This window comes from Squalius cephalus, assembly GCF_949319135.1.
Source record: "Squalius cephalus genome assembly, chromosome: 19".
NCBI classification, from domain to species: domain Eukaryota; kingdom Metazoa; phylum Chordata; class Actinopteri; order Cypriniformes; family Leuciscidae; genus Squalius; species Squalius cephalus.
The window spans coordinates 19,235,239-19,252,454 of NC_137140.1; the positions used below are offsets into that span (position 1 = coordinate 19,235,239).

A 17,216-nucleotide genomic window follows, 5' to 3' on the forward strand; every position below is an offset into this window, starting at 1 on the left:
TTGCCCCTTGGTCTCTGTCCATCATGGCCTCCTAATCATCCCCATATACTGACTGGCTTCATCACTGTCTCTTCTCCACCAATAAGCTGGTGTGTGGTGGGCGTTCTGGCGCAATATGGCTGCCGTCGCATCATCCAGGTGATGCTGCACATTGGTGGTGGTTGAGGAGATTCCCCCTTCCATGTAAAGCGCTTTGAGTACCTAGAAAAGCGCTACATAAATGTAACAAATTATTATTATTATTGACTCCTTATATATACCTGATATACCTGACCTATATTATACCTATATTATTATATACCTGACTCCTTACCTGCACGATACCTACCAGAACGATTTGTCTTCAGTCATCTGCTTCCTTTATCCGTCTTCATTCATCTGCCTCAATCTCCATTTCCGAAACTGCAACAGATAAGACCATTAAACACTATATTCATCAGTTACTCTCCTGCTTCCATCGTTGCGATCACATACTTAACCTGTTGATTACTTTACCTGTGTGAATCCTTCTGTTTCATGACAGTGGTAGAGATGCATTTATTATTATTTCTCAGCAGATTTTCGAAGACACCGATCTAGATCATCCCCATGCAACTCGTGTTTCATTGTGATTGATCACTCCACACAACTTCCAATATTCTGCCAAAAACTTCATTCTGTCTTCGATGTTTTTCTGAGACAGCAATGGCTTTGTAAGTAGTGCATTTACTTACATTTTACCAATTTCCTGACTAACATAATTAGTGGTTAAGACAATTAAAAGCCATTTTGTTTAGCCCAATTTTTTTTTTTTTTTTTCAGGAGTGTATATGTATATGTGTATGTATATGTATATGTATATGTATATGTATATGTATATGTATATGTATATGTATATGTATATGTATATGTATATGTATATACACACAGTAGTGGCCAAAAGAGATGTCCGGATATATACCATCAAAATATGACGAAAATATTTTTAAATATTTTAAATATGAGGAGGGAACAAAACTCTACACTTGGTTAAGATATTTATCTAAACCTTAATCTTATATACATATTCTTTTTAATTTAGAAATTAAAAATAAATTGACCCAAATATATTAATATAATTATTAATAAATAAAATAATATATCACATTTCAGCATATAACATGCTCAAAGTTCACCTTAAAGCGTCAGCGTGCTGGTTTATTATGCCATTTGGTTTGATAGCATTTACAGCCAAGGTCAGGGAGTTATCACACACTTGACACGCAAATCAATAACACAGATGTAATAGTGGAAAAAAAAAACTGTCCAAATGTGAAGCCACTTAAATCTGATAAGGGAAAAACATCCACGGATCTAACTCTAGACTGAAATTGTCTGTACTTATACCTCACAGTTATTATTTAAACTTTCCAGATCGTTTCATTGTCTCCTAAAACTTGGTTGAACAGTATGTCCTTCATAATAATCCTATGATAATATATCAGTCTTTCATGGATATAAGAGTGATTTATGGTGGAACAAGTCAAGTTGGCTCTTTTATCATAGTGCTTCCCTCTGCCACACAGTCACAAAGTTACTCATTGCTCTTGATGGTGCACAATGTCAGTGGAAGTAGAGAAGCTAGAGCTCAAAGAGCTGGACAAAACCTTGCTGAAGAAGAATGAATCCTCACCCAAACCTCAGAGCAAATATGAAAGAATAATCCAGCCATGTGTTGCCGAGCTGGTGGGCACTATGTTTTTTGTCTTCATTGGCTGCGTGTCTGTCATTGAAAATGTGGAGGCAGCAGGAAGACTACAGCCAGCACTCGCACATGGTTTGGCAGTGGCTGTGCTGGTGGCATGTATGGCAGAAATCAGGTAAGAATAATTTCTTTTAAGGTGTCCTTGTTCATTAAAGTACTGTTTATAACAACATACTGTATACTTATTGGGTTAGGTTTAGGGTTGTTTGCAAGTAATTATGCATAATATAGCCCCTGCTGTTAATACTGCATAAGGACAAATAAAATAAAGTGTTACAGATTTGTGTTTTATGCACTAATTTTGATTTGTTCAGTTATTTATTTTTGAGTGCTTAAAGGGATGTTTCTGAATCCCTATCTGAAAGCAAGTGAGTGATCTCACCTGAATGATTTTTTTTTTCTCTCCATGCAGCGGATCACATTTCAACCCTCCGTTCACCATCGCTATCTGGTTGTGTGGTGGACTTCAGCTGACGATGGTTGTTCCCTACCTTATCAGTCAGATGATCGGAGGTGTGCTGGGAGCTGCAATGTCAAAGGTGTGAACAAGAATACACTAAATACAAGAACAGAAAATAATATTGCTGGTTCTTTCCATAACACAATAAAAGTGCTCAAGAGAGAATGTGTTTTCAAGGTTATGACATCACACGAGAACTACATGAATGCTACCGGAGCGGCCTTTGCTGTTCTGAAGTCTGATGAGCAGCTGGGGAAGGTTGTGTTTGCTGAAATGGCCATGACGTGTCTAGTAACCATGGTAGTCCTAATGGGGGCAGTCAATGGAAAGAGCAAAAGCCCCCTGGTGCCCTTCATGGCGGGCTGCACTGTTATCATCAATATTCTGGCAGGGTGAGTCTACCAAATCAAGCTCAAATTAAGTTAGTTTTTGACCAGTGAGGTTTGGAGGCTAATAGGCCTACGTGTTTTGTCCTTCATTAAACTGCCGCACCTGAGGCAGTAGTAGCTATGTGTAGCATTAGCTACGTTTTCAACTTATACATTTATAAAGTTTATTGTTGCTATATGGGGCTCAGTACTCCCCAGTAGGGGTTCAGTCTTCAGCTGGCTGGCATGTCACATGACCTGTCAGTGGCTGGCTAGTTGTCTGGCAGTCTGCCTTTGGCAAGTTTCAGAAACCATTGATTTTTGGCAGTTTTTTACTAAATGTGTAATTGCTCTACAACTGTTGTTTTATTTTAATAGAGGAGATGTTTCTGGCACCTGTCTGAACCCTGCAAGAGCTTTTGGACCTGCATTGATAGCTAACCACTGGTCTTATCATTGGGTTTATTGGGTCGGTCCGATAGGGGGAGGTCTGGTGGCTGCTGCTCTTGTGAGGTTAGTTTGCCTTGATATTAAATACGCCATATTTCCTTGTTGAGGTCTTCCATTTTTACAGCAGACTTTAACTTTATTTAATTTTTACAGGCTTCTGCTTGGAGATGAGAAGACACGAGTTATATTGAAATGATATTGGAGCACATCAGCATGCAAAGCCTCTCAATTCATGATGCCATTGTTACTTCTAAACACTCTGAATATTTCATGTCTATCTTAACTGCATATATCGCTATTGAATTTAAAACTGTGGCTTACTGTGTTTGCCTTTTATAACAAATGACCAACCCTTTTTCTTCTTTCCAGCAGATGTCAGTAAATTGTCTGTTGATAATGTTTCACATAAAATGTTTTAGCCTATCTCAGACTGTAGTTTGGAATTTACTCGAAATAAAGTTGATTCCATATTTTTACATTATCAGTGTGTTTAAAAGTATTGCACATGTCAACATTAATACTGTTTGTGGAGCATTTCCTGTATTTAGTTTCTTAACAAGTTTCTATATAAACCATATCAATCAAATGTCTAAATGGGTTTTTTTTCTGGCAGACACCATATACCACCAAAAGCGATTATAGGAATAATTATATATAAAAATAAGAGGAATAACAAATCATTTTAGGCTGTATTATTATTCTTATGATTATTAGATTATTATTTCGAACTGAATTATGTTTTATTCTGGTTTTAATAGAAAAAATATGGGAGACCTAGTTTTTACAAGTTTTCCCAAGGGCTATAGGCGACTCTTAAAAAATTCTGGGTTATTTTTTAACCCAAATGCTGGGTTCAGTCATTTTTATTATTTTTTACTCAAGTGCAATGTGTAACTCAGCTTTTGGGTCATTTTTACTGACAATACGCTGAGTCAGTGTAACATAATGTAGTCTCTGTGAGGCTGCTCCTGACACTTCCTTTTCTAAATGTTTTATGATTGTCAAAAAAATTACTTGTCATTGAATAAAAAATATTTTATATGAACTTTCCTTTTCCTAGCTATAGTTATAACAGATTTTAGAGTAGCCTATATTATTATAACTATATTAAAATGAATAACCTTCAATATCAAGTTGTGTGACACTATGTCAAAAAAAAAAAAAAAAAAAAAAAACAGCAAATGGGTGTATATATTAATATATAAATATTGGGTCAAAATAATCCAGCATGTTTTCTGTCCAATGTTTACCCAGCACTGGGTTGCCAAATAAGTGAACCCAACCATGGTCGGTTTTAACCCAGCCTTTTTAGAGTGTAGGCTATATTTCAGTAATAAGCCACTAAATTTTGTGATATTTGTAGACTATTTTCAATGTAATTTTTCGAGACTATTTTTTATAGAGCTACTTATGCCGAATAGTGCGCGTGGTTTTTGTTCCGCATGTGGCTGATGAGCGTTGTTGTTGTTTTTCTTTTTTCAGACAATCAAGATATTAGCTTTGAATGACCGTAAATGCCCAATCCAAGACTTTCTCACGTGACTCAAAGCTGCTCGCGCGTCTCAAGCAGTTGATCTCATTTCATTATTTGACGGGTTCTTGTCTTCTAGTTTTTAATGTGCTCTATATTTTAATGTAGCTAATTAATATACATTTTATTTTATTATGTGTAATGTCTGTAATTAATTAGATTAAAAATGTCAATCGCCTCACAACACTAATATACTATATTTGTATATAACATAGCCTACATGTATTGTATAGCCTAAATATTAAATATATATTGCATATTTAGGCTATACATAGCCTACATGTATTGTATAGCCTAAATATTAAATATATATTGCATATTTGTGTATGCATAGCCTACTATAGTATAGGCTATATAATATATTATAGTAGCCTATATATGTATGTATATATAGCATAGTTTGTAAGGTAAAAGAAACATAATTAATTACGGTAGGCTATATTTTGAACATTGCATGGTGTGCCAAAATGTGAAGATTGAAATAGGCTATCTACATAGGCTATTCATAGCCATGTCCGCTGCATGATTTAGTCTAATCCGAGTTTAATGATCTAAAACATTTCATAAATCCAACAGAATTCATATGATCCAATATAGATTTTTACTGCAAACAAATTTTGAAAAAAAAAAAAAAAAAAAAAAAGCACCAGATAAGTGTCTCCAGATTTGTTTTAATTGACATGTTGTTGACCGAATCGACAAACCACCATTCAAACTGCTTAACAAATATCAAAGAGGTTAACGATATTTGTCAGATAAAGCCAGGGCCACTCTTGCGAGGAACTTGTCCATGGCCAGGTGGGCTTCAGGTGTGAAGTCATCAGGGAAGAGCATGGACAACACCACGAGAATGTTGTGGGCCAGGATCTGTTCAATTAAGATTAATAATGATTAACAATAATGCCAACTAAATGTACGGCGCAATTATTAATAAGTTAGCGTCAGAAACAACAGTATGTTTACCTTGAAGTTAGCAGGATCGACTCTCAGCTGGAAGGCATGCAGCTCGCTGAGAGTGAGCAGGCCACCGAAAAGGTCGTCGATCTTTTCAACAGCCAAACCGAGTCCACCGAGGACCTTCTTTCCATGCTTCCTCACCGGGGCAGAGCCGGGGCTCAGGTCGCTCCAGTGAGAGAAGTAGGTCTTGGTCTGAGGGTAGACCAACAGCATTCTGCAAAACAAAGGGATAGTGTAAGTTCCAGTTTAATCAGACCCTTACCATAGATCTGTAAAATTATTTTTTAACGAAATTCAAGAATTTGTCTTACCTGGACAACGCCTCATTGCCGATATCCTCAGCCTTTGGGGAAATCTTTGCCCAGAGGGCCTTCACAGCGGCTTTGTCCTTCGCAGAGAGACTCATTTTGAATCGATGTCTGGAATGAATAGACGTGGTCAAATGACTTACCCACCTAGATGTTGGTCCTCTTTTTAAGCGTTTGTAGTTGAGATGGGCACACCCAAGATACAGCCTAATTGCGTGTCAGATTGAACTCCTGCCAGTGAACGCTGAAAATTGACTTGATGCCCATTTTCCCCTCCTCATTTTTGGGGTGATAAGTGATGATACTGTGCGTGCGCGCGCACTTGAGTCACAAGTCCAGTGTCAGATCCTAATCAGCTCACGTCCGCAGCTTCATGAGTAACCCCACAACCTGATTTAAATAAATAATTATTTAATTTATTTAGCAATTTGGTTAGTTTAGGCTACAAGATATATATATTTTTTTAAATAAACAAAACAATGCAGTTTATTTTGATTGCTAATTTATTTAGTTCGGTTCTTAACGGTCCATCATGCACGCCTCTATATGCGCCACTGATTTTAATTTTAATACAATGTTTATTACAGTTTTCTCGGTTGCTGAGACACAATTCATGAAACAATTCACCATTTTTTCTCAACTATAAACACAATCCCTGAACTACACACCGACTTGTACAAAGCTTGTAAAAACCTATTTCAGTCAAAAACATATTCTCTTTTGTCGTGAATCAAACGTTGGCCTCAGATAACACACAAAACCGAACAAATACATACACAGACAACTTTTCTGCTCAGTGAACACTAGTGAGATTAATTTATTATAACACTGTAACAAAAAAGTGATATTTTTTACAGCTTATGTCTATTACAGTAAATGAAAGAGTGAAGATACAGTTAAATACAACAATGAGCTTTAGTACAAAATATGTTTTATTACATTACTGTAAAGGTATCTTACAGTACAAATAAAGTATAAAATGATTTTGTAATTAAATCTGGCCAAAGGTGCAGAGGATGCTGAAATTATTATTTTTTTTTTTACTGTAGAAATTGACCTAGTATTGTGTTGCATACCATGTTCATATTCAATTTTTAGGTATTTAAAGTTTCTATCGCAGTTTCTTGGTCTTCTGACAAGACTTTTTCTACCTCCCGCTGTCATTTCTCAGTTACTGTACTGTTACTGTAATTTTATACTGTATGTAAAAGTATAAAAACCTAGATGAAAAAACAATATGATGCTTTCAGCTCTCTCTCCAGTGTTAGGATGCATTTTCTAAAGCACCTGTGGCCCTAATTATATTACCCTGAGATTCTGATTGGTGTGTCACCAGTTTTGCTACTTACAGAACTATTTATTCATGGATAAATGCTATCCGTGCTATTTGAGTTCACATAGTGATGCTTGAGATTGTCTTTGTGTTATATGAATGGGAACATGGTTAAACATGTTGGATTTTGCCTACATTTTTGTGTGAAGTTTTGCAGAAATCATTAAGATTTTATATATCATAAACGTTTTGCGAAATGTGTCTGTTTTGAGAACTGAACGAATGGGAAATTGTGCCAACTGAATCAGTTATAGTGTGTTAGCAATCGAGAAAAACTGTCTTCTTCCTCTTCTTTCTCTTATTATTATTATTAAGATCTAAAAAATTAATAATAATAATAAACATGTATTTTTTGTTTTTATTACAAGGCATATATTGTGTAAAAAGAAGACCAAAAAGGGAACGGAAGCACAGGTTTTGATTATTCTGATTGATTGATTTTGTTTATTTTGTGTGCTAATTTACTTATACACCTCTGATTTTACTATAAATAAGACGTTGGCCTGTATCACATTTCATTCTTGCCAATTTGCATTAGAAATTATGATAATAACAGTAACAACAAGAAACGTTAACATTTGTTTTCTTACAAGGCACATTAGGCTATTGCAAAGACAACTAAAACGGGAATTGAATCAGTTTTTGATTATTCTGATTTTCTTATTCTGAATTGATTTATAATCATTTATTTCATTTATTGGCTCTCAAATGTTTGCCTGGTGAATCGATAAAATGCCCACGCCCTTTTTATTTGGTATTTGGTGAGCCAGGATTTTTTTTTTCAACCACTCAGTCAAATGCATTTCATTTTGAGATCTACGTAATTGAGAGTCTGGTAGTGGAGATAAGCAGAGTCGTTTTGAATGTGCGTATGTATGAATGAGATAACCAACAGCTGAGATCACGACAATAATTAATAGTCTCTGAAAGTCACGTTCACAACTGATTAGACAATGATTAAAACAATTACATAAAGATGTATGAATATTATGTTTTATCTAAAGACATGATCATTTCCAGCACATGTTGATCCACTTTCTATTCAGCGTCATACTATTTTTTCCCTTACTCTTTTCATGAAAAAAGGGGGCGTATGTTATGCTTCAAGTATTTTGCTACTTACATTAAAACTTTAGAAGATTGCAAACGTCCAGAATCACTACATATTCAGCGCCCTGCCCATGAGAAGTTTCAGCCAATTAAGTGAGCCCACTTGTATTGGCGATGCAACCCGATGATATAAATAGTGCCGACAAGAGTGGAAAGATATGATTCTTATTCCTAACGGAGAAGAAAATCATAAACCGACAAGATGGTTGTGTGGAACGACCAGGAGCGTGCCTTTATCCAGGACATTTTCAGCAAGCTTAACTATGAGGACGCTGGCCCAAAAGCCTTGCAGAGGTAAGACCCATGCCAATTATCATTCTGCTCCTCATTCTCATAATTTATGCAAGCTTTCTTTGTACAGAGTAGGCTATACAAAAGAGCTGGATTCCTTTTTATTTTTCATTTTAATTTGATTCATTTGTGGATGTTATATTGCAGGGTCTTGATTGTGTATCCCTGGACTCAGCGGTACTTCGGAGGTTTTGGAAACCTGTACAGTGCAGAGGCCATCAAGTCCAATCCAATGGTCGCAGCCCACGGAACTGTTGTGCTCCACGGGCTTGACAAAGCCATGAAGAACATGGATGATATAAAGAACGCATACGCCGAACTGAGCGTTCTGCACTCCGAGAAACTGCACGTGGATCCTGACAACTTCAGGGTATGCAAGCACAGCATTTAAAACTCGTACAGATGCTCTCAGACACTATTTAAAACATTTAGCAACCAGTTGCGTGACACTCTTTTGCCTTTTCTGTTTCAGCTGCTTGCCGACTGCCTGACAATCGTGATTGCTGCGACGATGGGTTCCTCTTTCACCGCTAACGTGCAGGCTGCCTGGCAGAAGTTCATCGCTGTTGTCGTCTCTGCTCTGAGCAGACAGTATCATTAAAAGCTCTCAAATATGGGGAAATTATTGTATGTCTCTAATGCAAAAAAGAGGAATTGATACGCACCTGGGCCGTCCGTTTATACTCATCATTTTTCGAATATCATTAAACGGAGAGTTCACCCAAAACTGAACAATGTCGTCATTTACTCGCCCTCATTATTTATTAGACTCCATGACATTTATCACAGAGTTGTAATAAAAATTAGTTGTAATTGAGTGTAATGCTCATCTTGTTTGGATGTACAGAATTGTTTGGAAGGATGATTATAATAACCGCTGGCAGCTTAAATGGTGCAACATTTGTGATAAAAATACCGGTTCCAAAAGGTTTATCAGCAAAAGCCATAAGAACCATTTTAGTTCCCCAAAATAACCTTTCAGCGAGCAGTTCTTCCATTTGTGCGATTAATATTTTAATAATCTAAACATTTTGTGCAATGGAAAGGAAGGTTCCATGATTGTTCAAGGTTCTTCATGGAACCATCAATGTCAATAAAGAACCTTTACTTTTAAGAGTTTAAACACTAAAGAGGCAGATGTCAGCTCTAAAAAAATTCTCCAATGTATTTTATGAACTCGTCGGTATAATTACGAAAGGACAACTATCTTGTCTGTCAAATTAAGAGATTTATGTATCTGTTGATCAATCTGATGCAATTAAAAAAGATACTAAAACGTGACATTTCTAGAGAGTTTACACATTCTGCAAAATACTCTCGGCGCATGTCCTCTGGCTTGGGGGCAAAACTTCCATCCTGGCCCACCAGCAGATAACCCTTGACTATCAGCAGCTCGCAAAAGACAATAATAAATAGCTGGCCTATGGCCATGTTAACCCTGGGACAGAGTAAAACCCTGGCTGATGCTGAGGGCATGTTTTAGGGACTGCAGGTGGTACAGCACACCTGTAGTATCATATCCCTTATGCTGGGTGAGTCCCTCCCCTCTTTCACTAAAGACATAGACACGTACACACACCGGATGCCCATTGGTGTATGTGCTGGTATCGCCTCCTTCAATTTCCCAGGCATGGTTCCTCTGTGGATGTTCTCATTGGGCATGATGTGTGGGACCACATATTTACTGAAGCCCTCAGAGAGTGCTTGGCTGCGCCATGACGCTTGTCAAACTGCTGCAGGACGCTGGTGCTCCAGATGGAATATTAAACATAATCCACGGACAGCATGATGCTGTGAACTTTATCTGTGACCATCCCACCATAAAAGCCATCAGTTTCGGTGGCTCCAATCACGGGTGTGTTTCCCAAAAGCATCGTTGGCCAACTATTCGCAGTTTCCATTGAACTCTATTGGTAACGACGGAACTTGCGACCATAGTTGGCTTTGGGAAACACACCCCAGGCTGGTGAGTACATCCGTGAAAGATGCTCCAAAAATGGCAGTTGAGTGCAGAGCAACATGGGGCCAAAGAGTGTGGTGATGACTGATGCCAACAAAGAGAACAAACTCAACCAGTTGGTAGGTCACCCATGTATGGCACTTTCAATGGCTATCCTCATAGAAGAAGCCCAAAATGTGTTGCATGAACTGGATGAACTTGCAAGGAGTCTCCTTGTCAATGCAGGAGACCAGTCCGTTGCTGATGTGGGACCTCTCATGATCTCACCTCAGGCCAAAGAGTGAATGAACAGCAATATTCAGAGTGGTGTGGATGGAAGAATGTGAAGGTCAAGGGTTACGCAAACTGGAATTTCGTAGGACCAACCATCATTAGCAATGTTACGCCCGACATAAAGTGAGGAGATATTTGGACCTGTATTGGTGGTTCTGGAGGCTGACAGCTTGGATGACGCCATCAAAACCCATACGGCAACGGAACTGCCATCTTCACCACAACGGTGCCGCAGCACGTCAATACACCCATGAAGGGGATGTTAGTTAGATTGGAGTTAATGATGTTCCAAATGCCAGAGATAATGTTCCAGAGGCTCATTCAGGGGTGACACAGATATGGAAAGCAAAACTTCTCAAAACGAATCACTGTCTATTACCTCTCAGTGGAAAGCAGAAGATGCTACACTGAAGTCCCCTGCTCTGCATGTTAATCACCTGTATACATTTCTTCAAAAGAAACGGACCTTTTCACATCTAAACTGTCATAGTTAAATAATTCCAAAACAATTTTTTTTTCTTCACATATTGCTCTTTCATTGTATGAAACATCTGACACTGTCAAATGGTTGGCAGTTTCTTATCCTGATATAGCAGAAGTTCCTTTGTTTCATAAGATAATGACTGATTGTGAACTTGAATATATATATATATATACACATATGTGTGTGTGTGTGTGTATATATATATATATATTTCAGTCAGGACCACTTCGCCAAGAATGGATAAATAGATTTATTGCGATAATATAGCATACAGTTAGTGTTGGCGGTATGGTACTGTTCTGGCCAAAACTCCCACGCCTAGCATAGCTGCATGGACAGAGCGGGAGAGCAGCAAGGCAAACCCCCCCATGGGGTACAGAACATAACCAGTATATGCATGATTACAATTCTCAATTACATGAGTTGGAATGAGCAATTACATGTGAAATACAATACATAATAGAAATTTTGCCCAGATTACACTGTAAAGAAAACAAGTGATCAGAAAGATGAAGGTTTGGTTAGGAGGAGTTGGGGTTGGAGGAGGGAGTTTAGATGCGAGCAGCAAGCTATGTGGGAAATGCTGAAGGAGTGTGAGATTTATGTGTGCCGCTGAGATAGATGTCGACACCGGATTGGACCACGTCATGAACAGCTGGCTAACAGCTGATGCGGGCTTGGCTGACGTGGCCTGCCTGAACTAACGCGATGCTTGATATATATATCATTCAGTTTTTCAACCTTTTACATTTTAACTTATGCTTGTCCCACAGCAAGCCAGCGATATTTTAACCATGATCGTACTTTTCAACTGAATAAATTTAATTGTCTTCACAATGAGCCGATTTATGCTGATTCTAAGCAATTTGAATAATTGCATTTTGAAAATACGATTATTTAAATAGAATCAATTAACTGTTTTATTTGAGTGCAGAAATTTCTTGACGGTTTCTTTAATGTATCACTGACAAATGTGCATCAAATTAAGTTTATTAGTTTGTTTATGTTAAATAAATAATTTTAACCAAATTGTATATGCAATTCAGATGCGTAAATCTTACATTTAGGCCTAAAGGTTTTTGAGCGTATTTAGTCTTTTACAATAAAGTCCAACTGCATTTTGGATTTTCAGTAAGAGAATTTTAGACATTAAAGATTGCAACAGTTACACATATCTTTTAAGGTCTTGCAAGGCGTGAGAAAAGGGAGGAGCAGGAAGTTGAGATCATATCAGAATGAACAAAGACCTCAAATAGCCTTCGTGATCCCTAAGCAACCTTCTTGTAAGTCACTAAAGTTGTGAAAACCTGCGTAAACCTTTTTGATGTGAAACGTAAAGTCAACTCAATGGACAACGAAATCATCTCAGTCATTTATTTTAATATTTATTTTACAATAAACATTTTCAGTACAGGAATCTTCTCGTCCAGTTCACGAATCTAATAATACTGCCTTGTTAGGGCTGATATAACAACACACAGGAACTTTTGCCAAGCAGCTTGGACGTCTGGGGTGAAGTCAGTCCTCATGCGTCTAGCGATCACCACGGTCAGGCAGTCAGCTAAGAGCTGTAAAAGAAGTGGGGAAAAGTAAAGCACAGTTCCAACATAATAACCAACATGGTAGTCGCGCATTGCTTTAAGACGCCAACCTGGAAATTGCCTGGGTCGACCTGCAGTTTCTCTGAGTGAAGCTCGCTAAGGGCAGTGAAGGTGTTCTTGATATTATCCATGTTTTTGAGAGCTTTCTCCAGTCCTTGAAGCACTACAATGCCGTGCGCCGCGATTTTTGGATTAGCCATGATTGCCTCCGCGTTGTACAGGTTTCCAAACCCACCAAAGTACCGCTGAGTCCAAGGGTAGACGACCAAGCATCTTGAGATCAGAGAATAAAGACGGGTCAGGAACATTAAAGGCCTTGATGGCTAACTAGACTACAACAAATACGTCCACCGAAGAAATCAAAATACACAAATTATAAAAATTGAACAGTGGAAAGAGAAAATATTACCTCGTCAAGCTCTCGACGCCCACCGACTCGTAGTCGAGTTTGGCGAATACACCCTGTATCGCAGCGCGTTCCTCAGCTGTCCACTTAACCATCGTGTCTTCTTGTGGCTTCACAGCTGGACAGATGTTTAAATAGGCCTGGTAGGCCGCCGCCCATGTATATCAGGCAGATCTGTTCGGCCGATAGTCCGGAGGAAAAGACGGCAGTTGACCGATAAACGGAGTCCATGTGAATAAACTAGTATTGATAGTGTTTCATCACCAGAGTGTGAGGTTTCTAGCAGTTTATTCATTAAACCTGACAGAGCGAGTCTACTGGTTATGCTGCAAATTATATAGGTCTAAGGTATAGTAAATCGGTTATTTTGTATTTAAAACACATTCATTTTATCATTACAAAAAAAAAAAAAAAATAGTTTATTTCATTTATGCATGGCTGACAAATATGAATCACGTTTATAGTTTGTTAAAACGTTGTGATCCAAATGAATGGAAATTGTATATGCAATCCAAATATATAAAATATTCTATGGTAAAGAGAGGAAAAAATGAAGTTGGTCATCTTACCCCCATCTTATACCTAGTGATAATACACTATCAGGGGCTTTGTTAAAGGTTTGCACTTTTTTTCTGCCAGTATACAGAAAGTAACTGACCCACAGGTAAATAAAAGCCTACTGTTTAAATGCTTTAAGCACAGCGGATAGCGTCACATTTCCCTTTGAACTTAATATTTCAGCAATATTTCAGCACTGAAGTTTGGACAGCGCCACACCCACGTGAAGCATCATGTCTCTTAGATATTAATACCGAAAGCCTTGATCAAGTGCAACACTGTCACTCATTACGCCCGACATAAAGTGAGGAGATATTTGGACCTGTATTGGTGGTTCTGGAGGCTGACAGCTTGACAGCGTCACAATAAAGACGCCAAAGCGCGGCATTTACTACTGATAAAATTCGCGTCTGTTGTTGACGCCACAGGTTTCCCATTGAACTCCCAATGGAGTTCCCAATTCGTCCACAGAGTACTCGGTGGACGAATTGGGAACTCCATTGGGAGTTCAATGGGAAACCTGTGGCGTCAACAACAGACGCGAATTTTATCAGTAATAAATCGCGCTGAAGAAGTCTCATTCCGAACACATCGCGATATTTGCCATCAGTTCACGTGTGCCAGATGTTGGTAAGTAGGCTAGTCATAAATTCGCTGTCCTTATGTTTGTTATGTCTTTTCTGTTTGTCATTATTAATCAGATTAGCTCCCTCATGTTCAGTCACATATATGTCTTTGCACGGAGGCTTTGCGTTTCATTGCTTTCTTTCAACACCTTACTAAACTACGGTGATTAAACAATACCTGTCACGTGACGTTAACTGACCTTCAATCAGTTAATCATATTCATAGGTTCAAAGTAGTACAATTAGTTCCAAAGTGGAATTTGTAGTAGAAGCACAGTAAAAACAACACTTACCATGCTTTTAACCTCAGTAACCGAGTTTTGTAAAGGACAGTAATCACAAAACTTACCATGCTTTTACCACATTATTGGTAGTTTTAATGTGATATTTGTTGTAAATGCAAAGCAACCACAACACACCATGCTTTTAATGCCTAATAATGTAAAATCCAATATTTGTTAGGTAAATCAGTACTTTTCCCTTTAAATAATCCTATAGGGGTCTATATTATACAGAATTATATTTTTCAGCTGAAAAGACCAAAGAGGCCTATGGGCTACTTTTAATCTCAACATTATCATTGGAAAACCCCGTTCTTGTAGCCTACCTAATTTTCTGCCACAACATTTTTCGTTGCGTTTACGGACATTTTCTTTAACCCTAAAACACAACACCAAATTCAATTGTAGAACGTGAAAAAAATAATAGGCCTACTACATAGCCTACACAGTATAAAACACAGTAGGCTACATTGGCCACTAAGCTAGTGCATATCATTTTAATTTAGCAAACACAAACAGGACCCATGAAGTAAGTAGGCTTTCACAGGACATACGCAAATATGACAAGTTTAATTCGACTCAGATTGGACCTTTGTATAGCTACCTTACCTATATAATTTGCAGCATAACCAGTAGACTCGCTCTGTCAGGTTTAATGAATAAACTGCAAGAAACCTCACACTCTGCTGATGAAACACTGTCAAATACTAGTTTATTCACATGGACTCCGTTTATCGGTCAACTGCCGCCTTTTCCTCCGGACTATCGGCCGAACAGATCTGCCTGATATAAATGGGCGGCGGCCTACCAGGCCTATTTAAACATCTGTCCAGCTGTGAAGCCACAAGAAGACACGATGGTTAAGTGGACAGCTGAGGAACGCGCTGCGATACAGGGTGTATTCGCCAAACTCGACTACGAGTCGGTGGGCGTCGAGAGCTTGACGAGGTAATATTTTCTCTTTCCACTGTTCAATTTGTATAATTTGTGTATTTTGATTTCTTCGGTGGACGTATTTGTTGTAGCCTAGTTAGCCATCAAGGCCTTTAATGTTCCTGACCCGTCTTTATTCTCTGATCTCAAGATGCTTGGTCGTCTACCCTTGGACTCAGCGGTACTTTGGTGGGTTTGGAAACCTGTACAACGCGGAGGCAATCATGGCTAATCCAAAAATCGCGGCGCACGGCATTGTAGTGCTTCAAGGACTGGAGAAAGCTCTCAAAAACATGGATAATATCAAGAACACCTTCACTGCCCTTAGCGAGCTTCACTCAGAGAAACTGCAGGTCGACCCAGGCAATTTCCAGGTTGGCGTCTTAAAGCAATGCGCGACTACCATGTTGGTTATTATGTTGGAACTGTGCTTTACTTTTCCCCACTTCTTTTACAGCTCTTAGCTGACTGCCTGACCGTGGTGATCGCTAGACGCATGAGGACTGACTTCACCCCAGACGTCCAAGCTGCTTGGCAAAAGTTCCTGTGTGTTGTTATATCAGCCCTAACAAGGCAGTATTATTAGATTCGTGAACTGGACGAGGAGATTCTTGTTCTGAGATTTGTATAATGCATAATGTATAATGCAAAATAAAGGACTGAGATGATTTCGTTGTCCATTGAGTTGTCTTTACGTTTCAAATCAAAAAGGTTCGCGCATTAAGTCATGTGGTGCAAAAGTTGTGCTAATATTCACAACTTTAGTGACTTACAAGAAGGTTGCATAGGGATCACGAAGGCCATTTGAGGTCTTTGTTCATTCTGATATGATCTCAACTTCCTGCTCCTCCCTTTTCTCACGCCTTGCAAGACCTTAAAAGATACGTGTAACTGTTGCAATCTTTAATGTCTAAAATTCTCTTACTGAAGATCCAAAATGCAGTTGGACTTTATTGTAAAAGACTAAATACGCTCAAAAACCTTTAGGCCTAAATGTAAGATTTACGCATCTGAATTGCATATCAAATTTATTTTAAATTATTTATTTAACATAAACAAACTAATGAACTTAATGTGATGCACATTTATCAGTGATACATTAATAAAACCGACAAGAAATGTCTGCATTCAAATAAAACCATTTACAGTTATTTGATTCTATTTAAATAATCGTATTTTCAAAATGCTCATTGTGAAAACAAATAAATGTATTCAGTTGAAAAGTACGATCATGGTTATCGCTGACTTGCTGTAGAACAAGTTAAAATGTAAAAGATTGAAACAAACTGAATGATGATAAATATGTAGATTGTTTTGTATTTAAAATAAACATTCAGTTTATTTTTACAGAAATAACTGACAAATATGAATCACACTAAGTTTATTAGTTTGTTCAAATGGTGTGATCCAAATGAATGGAAATTTTATATGCAATCCAAATGTAGGCCTATACATTTTAAATGTATTTAAATATGTTTTAAATGTAGGCCTATTTTATGGCCAAGAGAAAAGAATGAAGTTGGTTATCTTACCCCATCTTAGTGATAATACACTATAAGGTAG

At 37.9% G+C, this 17,216-nt stretch overlaps 5 protein-coding genes and 1 pseudogene across 6 annotated transcripts; 4 read left to right on the forward strand and 2 right to left on the reverse strand.

Moving 5' to 3' along the window:
* The first annotated feature begins 1,558 nt into the window (after positions 1–1,558).
* Positions 1,559–3,584, forward strand: aqp8a.2 (aquaporin 8a, tandem duplicate 2). Its single transcript, XM_079851096.1, has 5 exons — positions 1,559–1,838; positions 2,136–2,262; positions 2,361–2,575; positions 2,930–3,064; positions 3,155–3,584. Exons 1-5 carry the CDS (start codon positions 1,579–1,581, stop codon positions 3,195–3,197), a joined length of 780 nt encoding a protein of 259 aa, XP_079707222.1. The 5' UTR covers positions 1,559–1,578; the 3' UTR covers positions 3,198–3,584.
* Positions 3,585–5,192: 1,608 nt separating this feature from the next.
* hbae5 (hemoglobin, alpha embryonic 5) lies at positions 5,193–6,165 on the reverse strand. Its single transcript, XM_079852242.1, has 3 exons — positions 5,801–6,165; positions 5,496–5,703; positions 5,193–5,399 (listed from the first exon to the last, which is right to left on the reverse strand). The coding sequence occupies exons 1-3, from the start codon at positions 5,893–5,895 to the stop codon at positions 5,271–5,273; spliced, it is 432 nt and encodes a 143-aa protein (XP_079708368.1). The 5' UTR covers positions 5,896–6,165; the 3' UTR covers positions 5,193–5,270.
* Positions 6,166–8,398: 2,233 nt separating this feature from the next.
* On the forward strand, positions 8,399–9,247 carry hbbe2 (hemoglobin beta embryonic-2). The gene is made up of 3 exons (XM_079851419.1): positions 8,399–8,534; positions 8,679–8,901; positions 9,004–9,247. Exons 1-3 carry the CDS (start codon positions 8,443–8,445, stop codon positions 9,130–9,132), a joined length of 444 nt encoding a protein of 147 aa, XP_079707545.1. The 5' UTR covers positions 8,399–8,442; the 3' UTR covers positions 9,133–9,247.
* A 446-nt stretch (positions 9,248–9,693) lies between these two features.
* Positions 9,694–11,034, forward strand: LOC307146676 (methylmalonate-semialdehyde/malonate-semialdehyde dehydrogenase [acylating], mitochondrial-like; annotated as a pseudogene). The gene is made up of 3 exons: positions 9,694–9,714; positions 9,822–10,386; positions 10,494–11,034. The product of its transcript is annotated as a methylmalonate-semialdehyde/malonate-semialdehyde dehydrogenase [acylating], mitochondrial-like (transcript).
* Positions 11,035–12,610: 1,576 nt separating this feature from the next.
* Positions 12,611–15,482, reverse strand: LOC307146996 (hemoglobin subunit beta-like). Its single transcript, XM_079851417.1, has 3 exons — positions 13,259–15,482; positions 12,900–13,122; positions 12,611–12,816 (listed from the first exon to the last, which is right to left on the reverse strand). Exons 1-3 carry the CDS (start codon positions 13,348–13,350, stop codon positions 12,688–12,690), a joined length of 444 nt encoding a protein of 147 aa, XP_079707543.1. The 5' UTR covers positions 13,351–15,482; the 3' UTR covers positions 12,611–12,687.
* Positions 15,483–15,546: 64 nt separating this feature from the next.
* Positions 15,547–16,320, forward strand: LOC307146997 (hemoglobin subunit beta-like). Its single transcript, XM_079851418.1, has 3 exons — positions 15,547–15,668; positions 15,805–16,027; positions 16,111–16,320. Exons 1-3 carry the CDS (start codon positions 15,577–15,579, stop codon positions 16,237–16,239), a joined length of 444 nt encoding a protein of 147 aa, XP_079707544.1. The 5' UTR covers positions 15,547–15,576; the 3' UTR covers positions 16,240–16,320.
* The last annotated feature ends 896 nt before the right edge of the window (positions 16,321–17,216 follow it).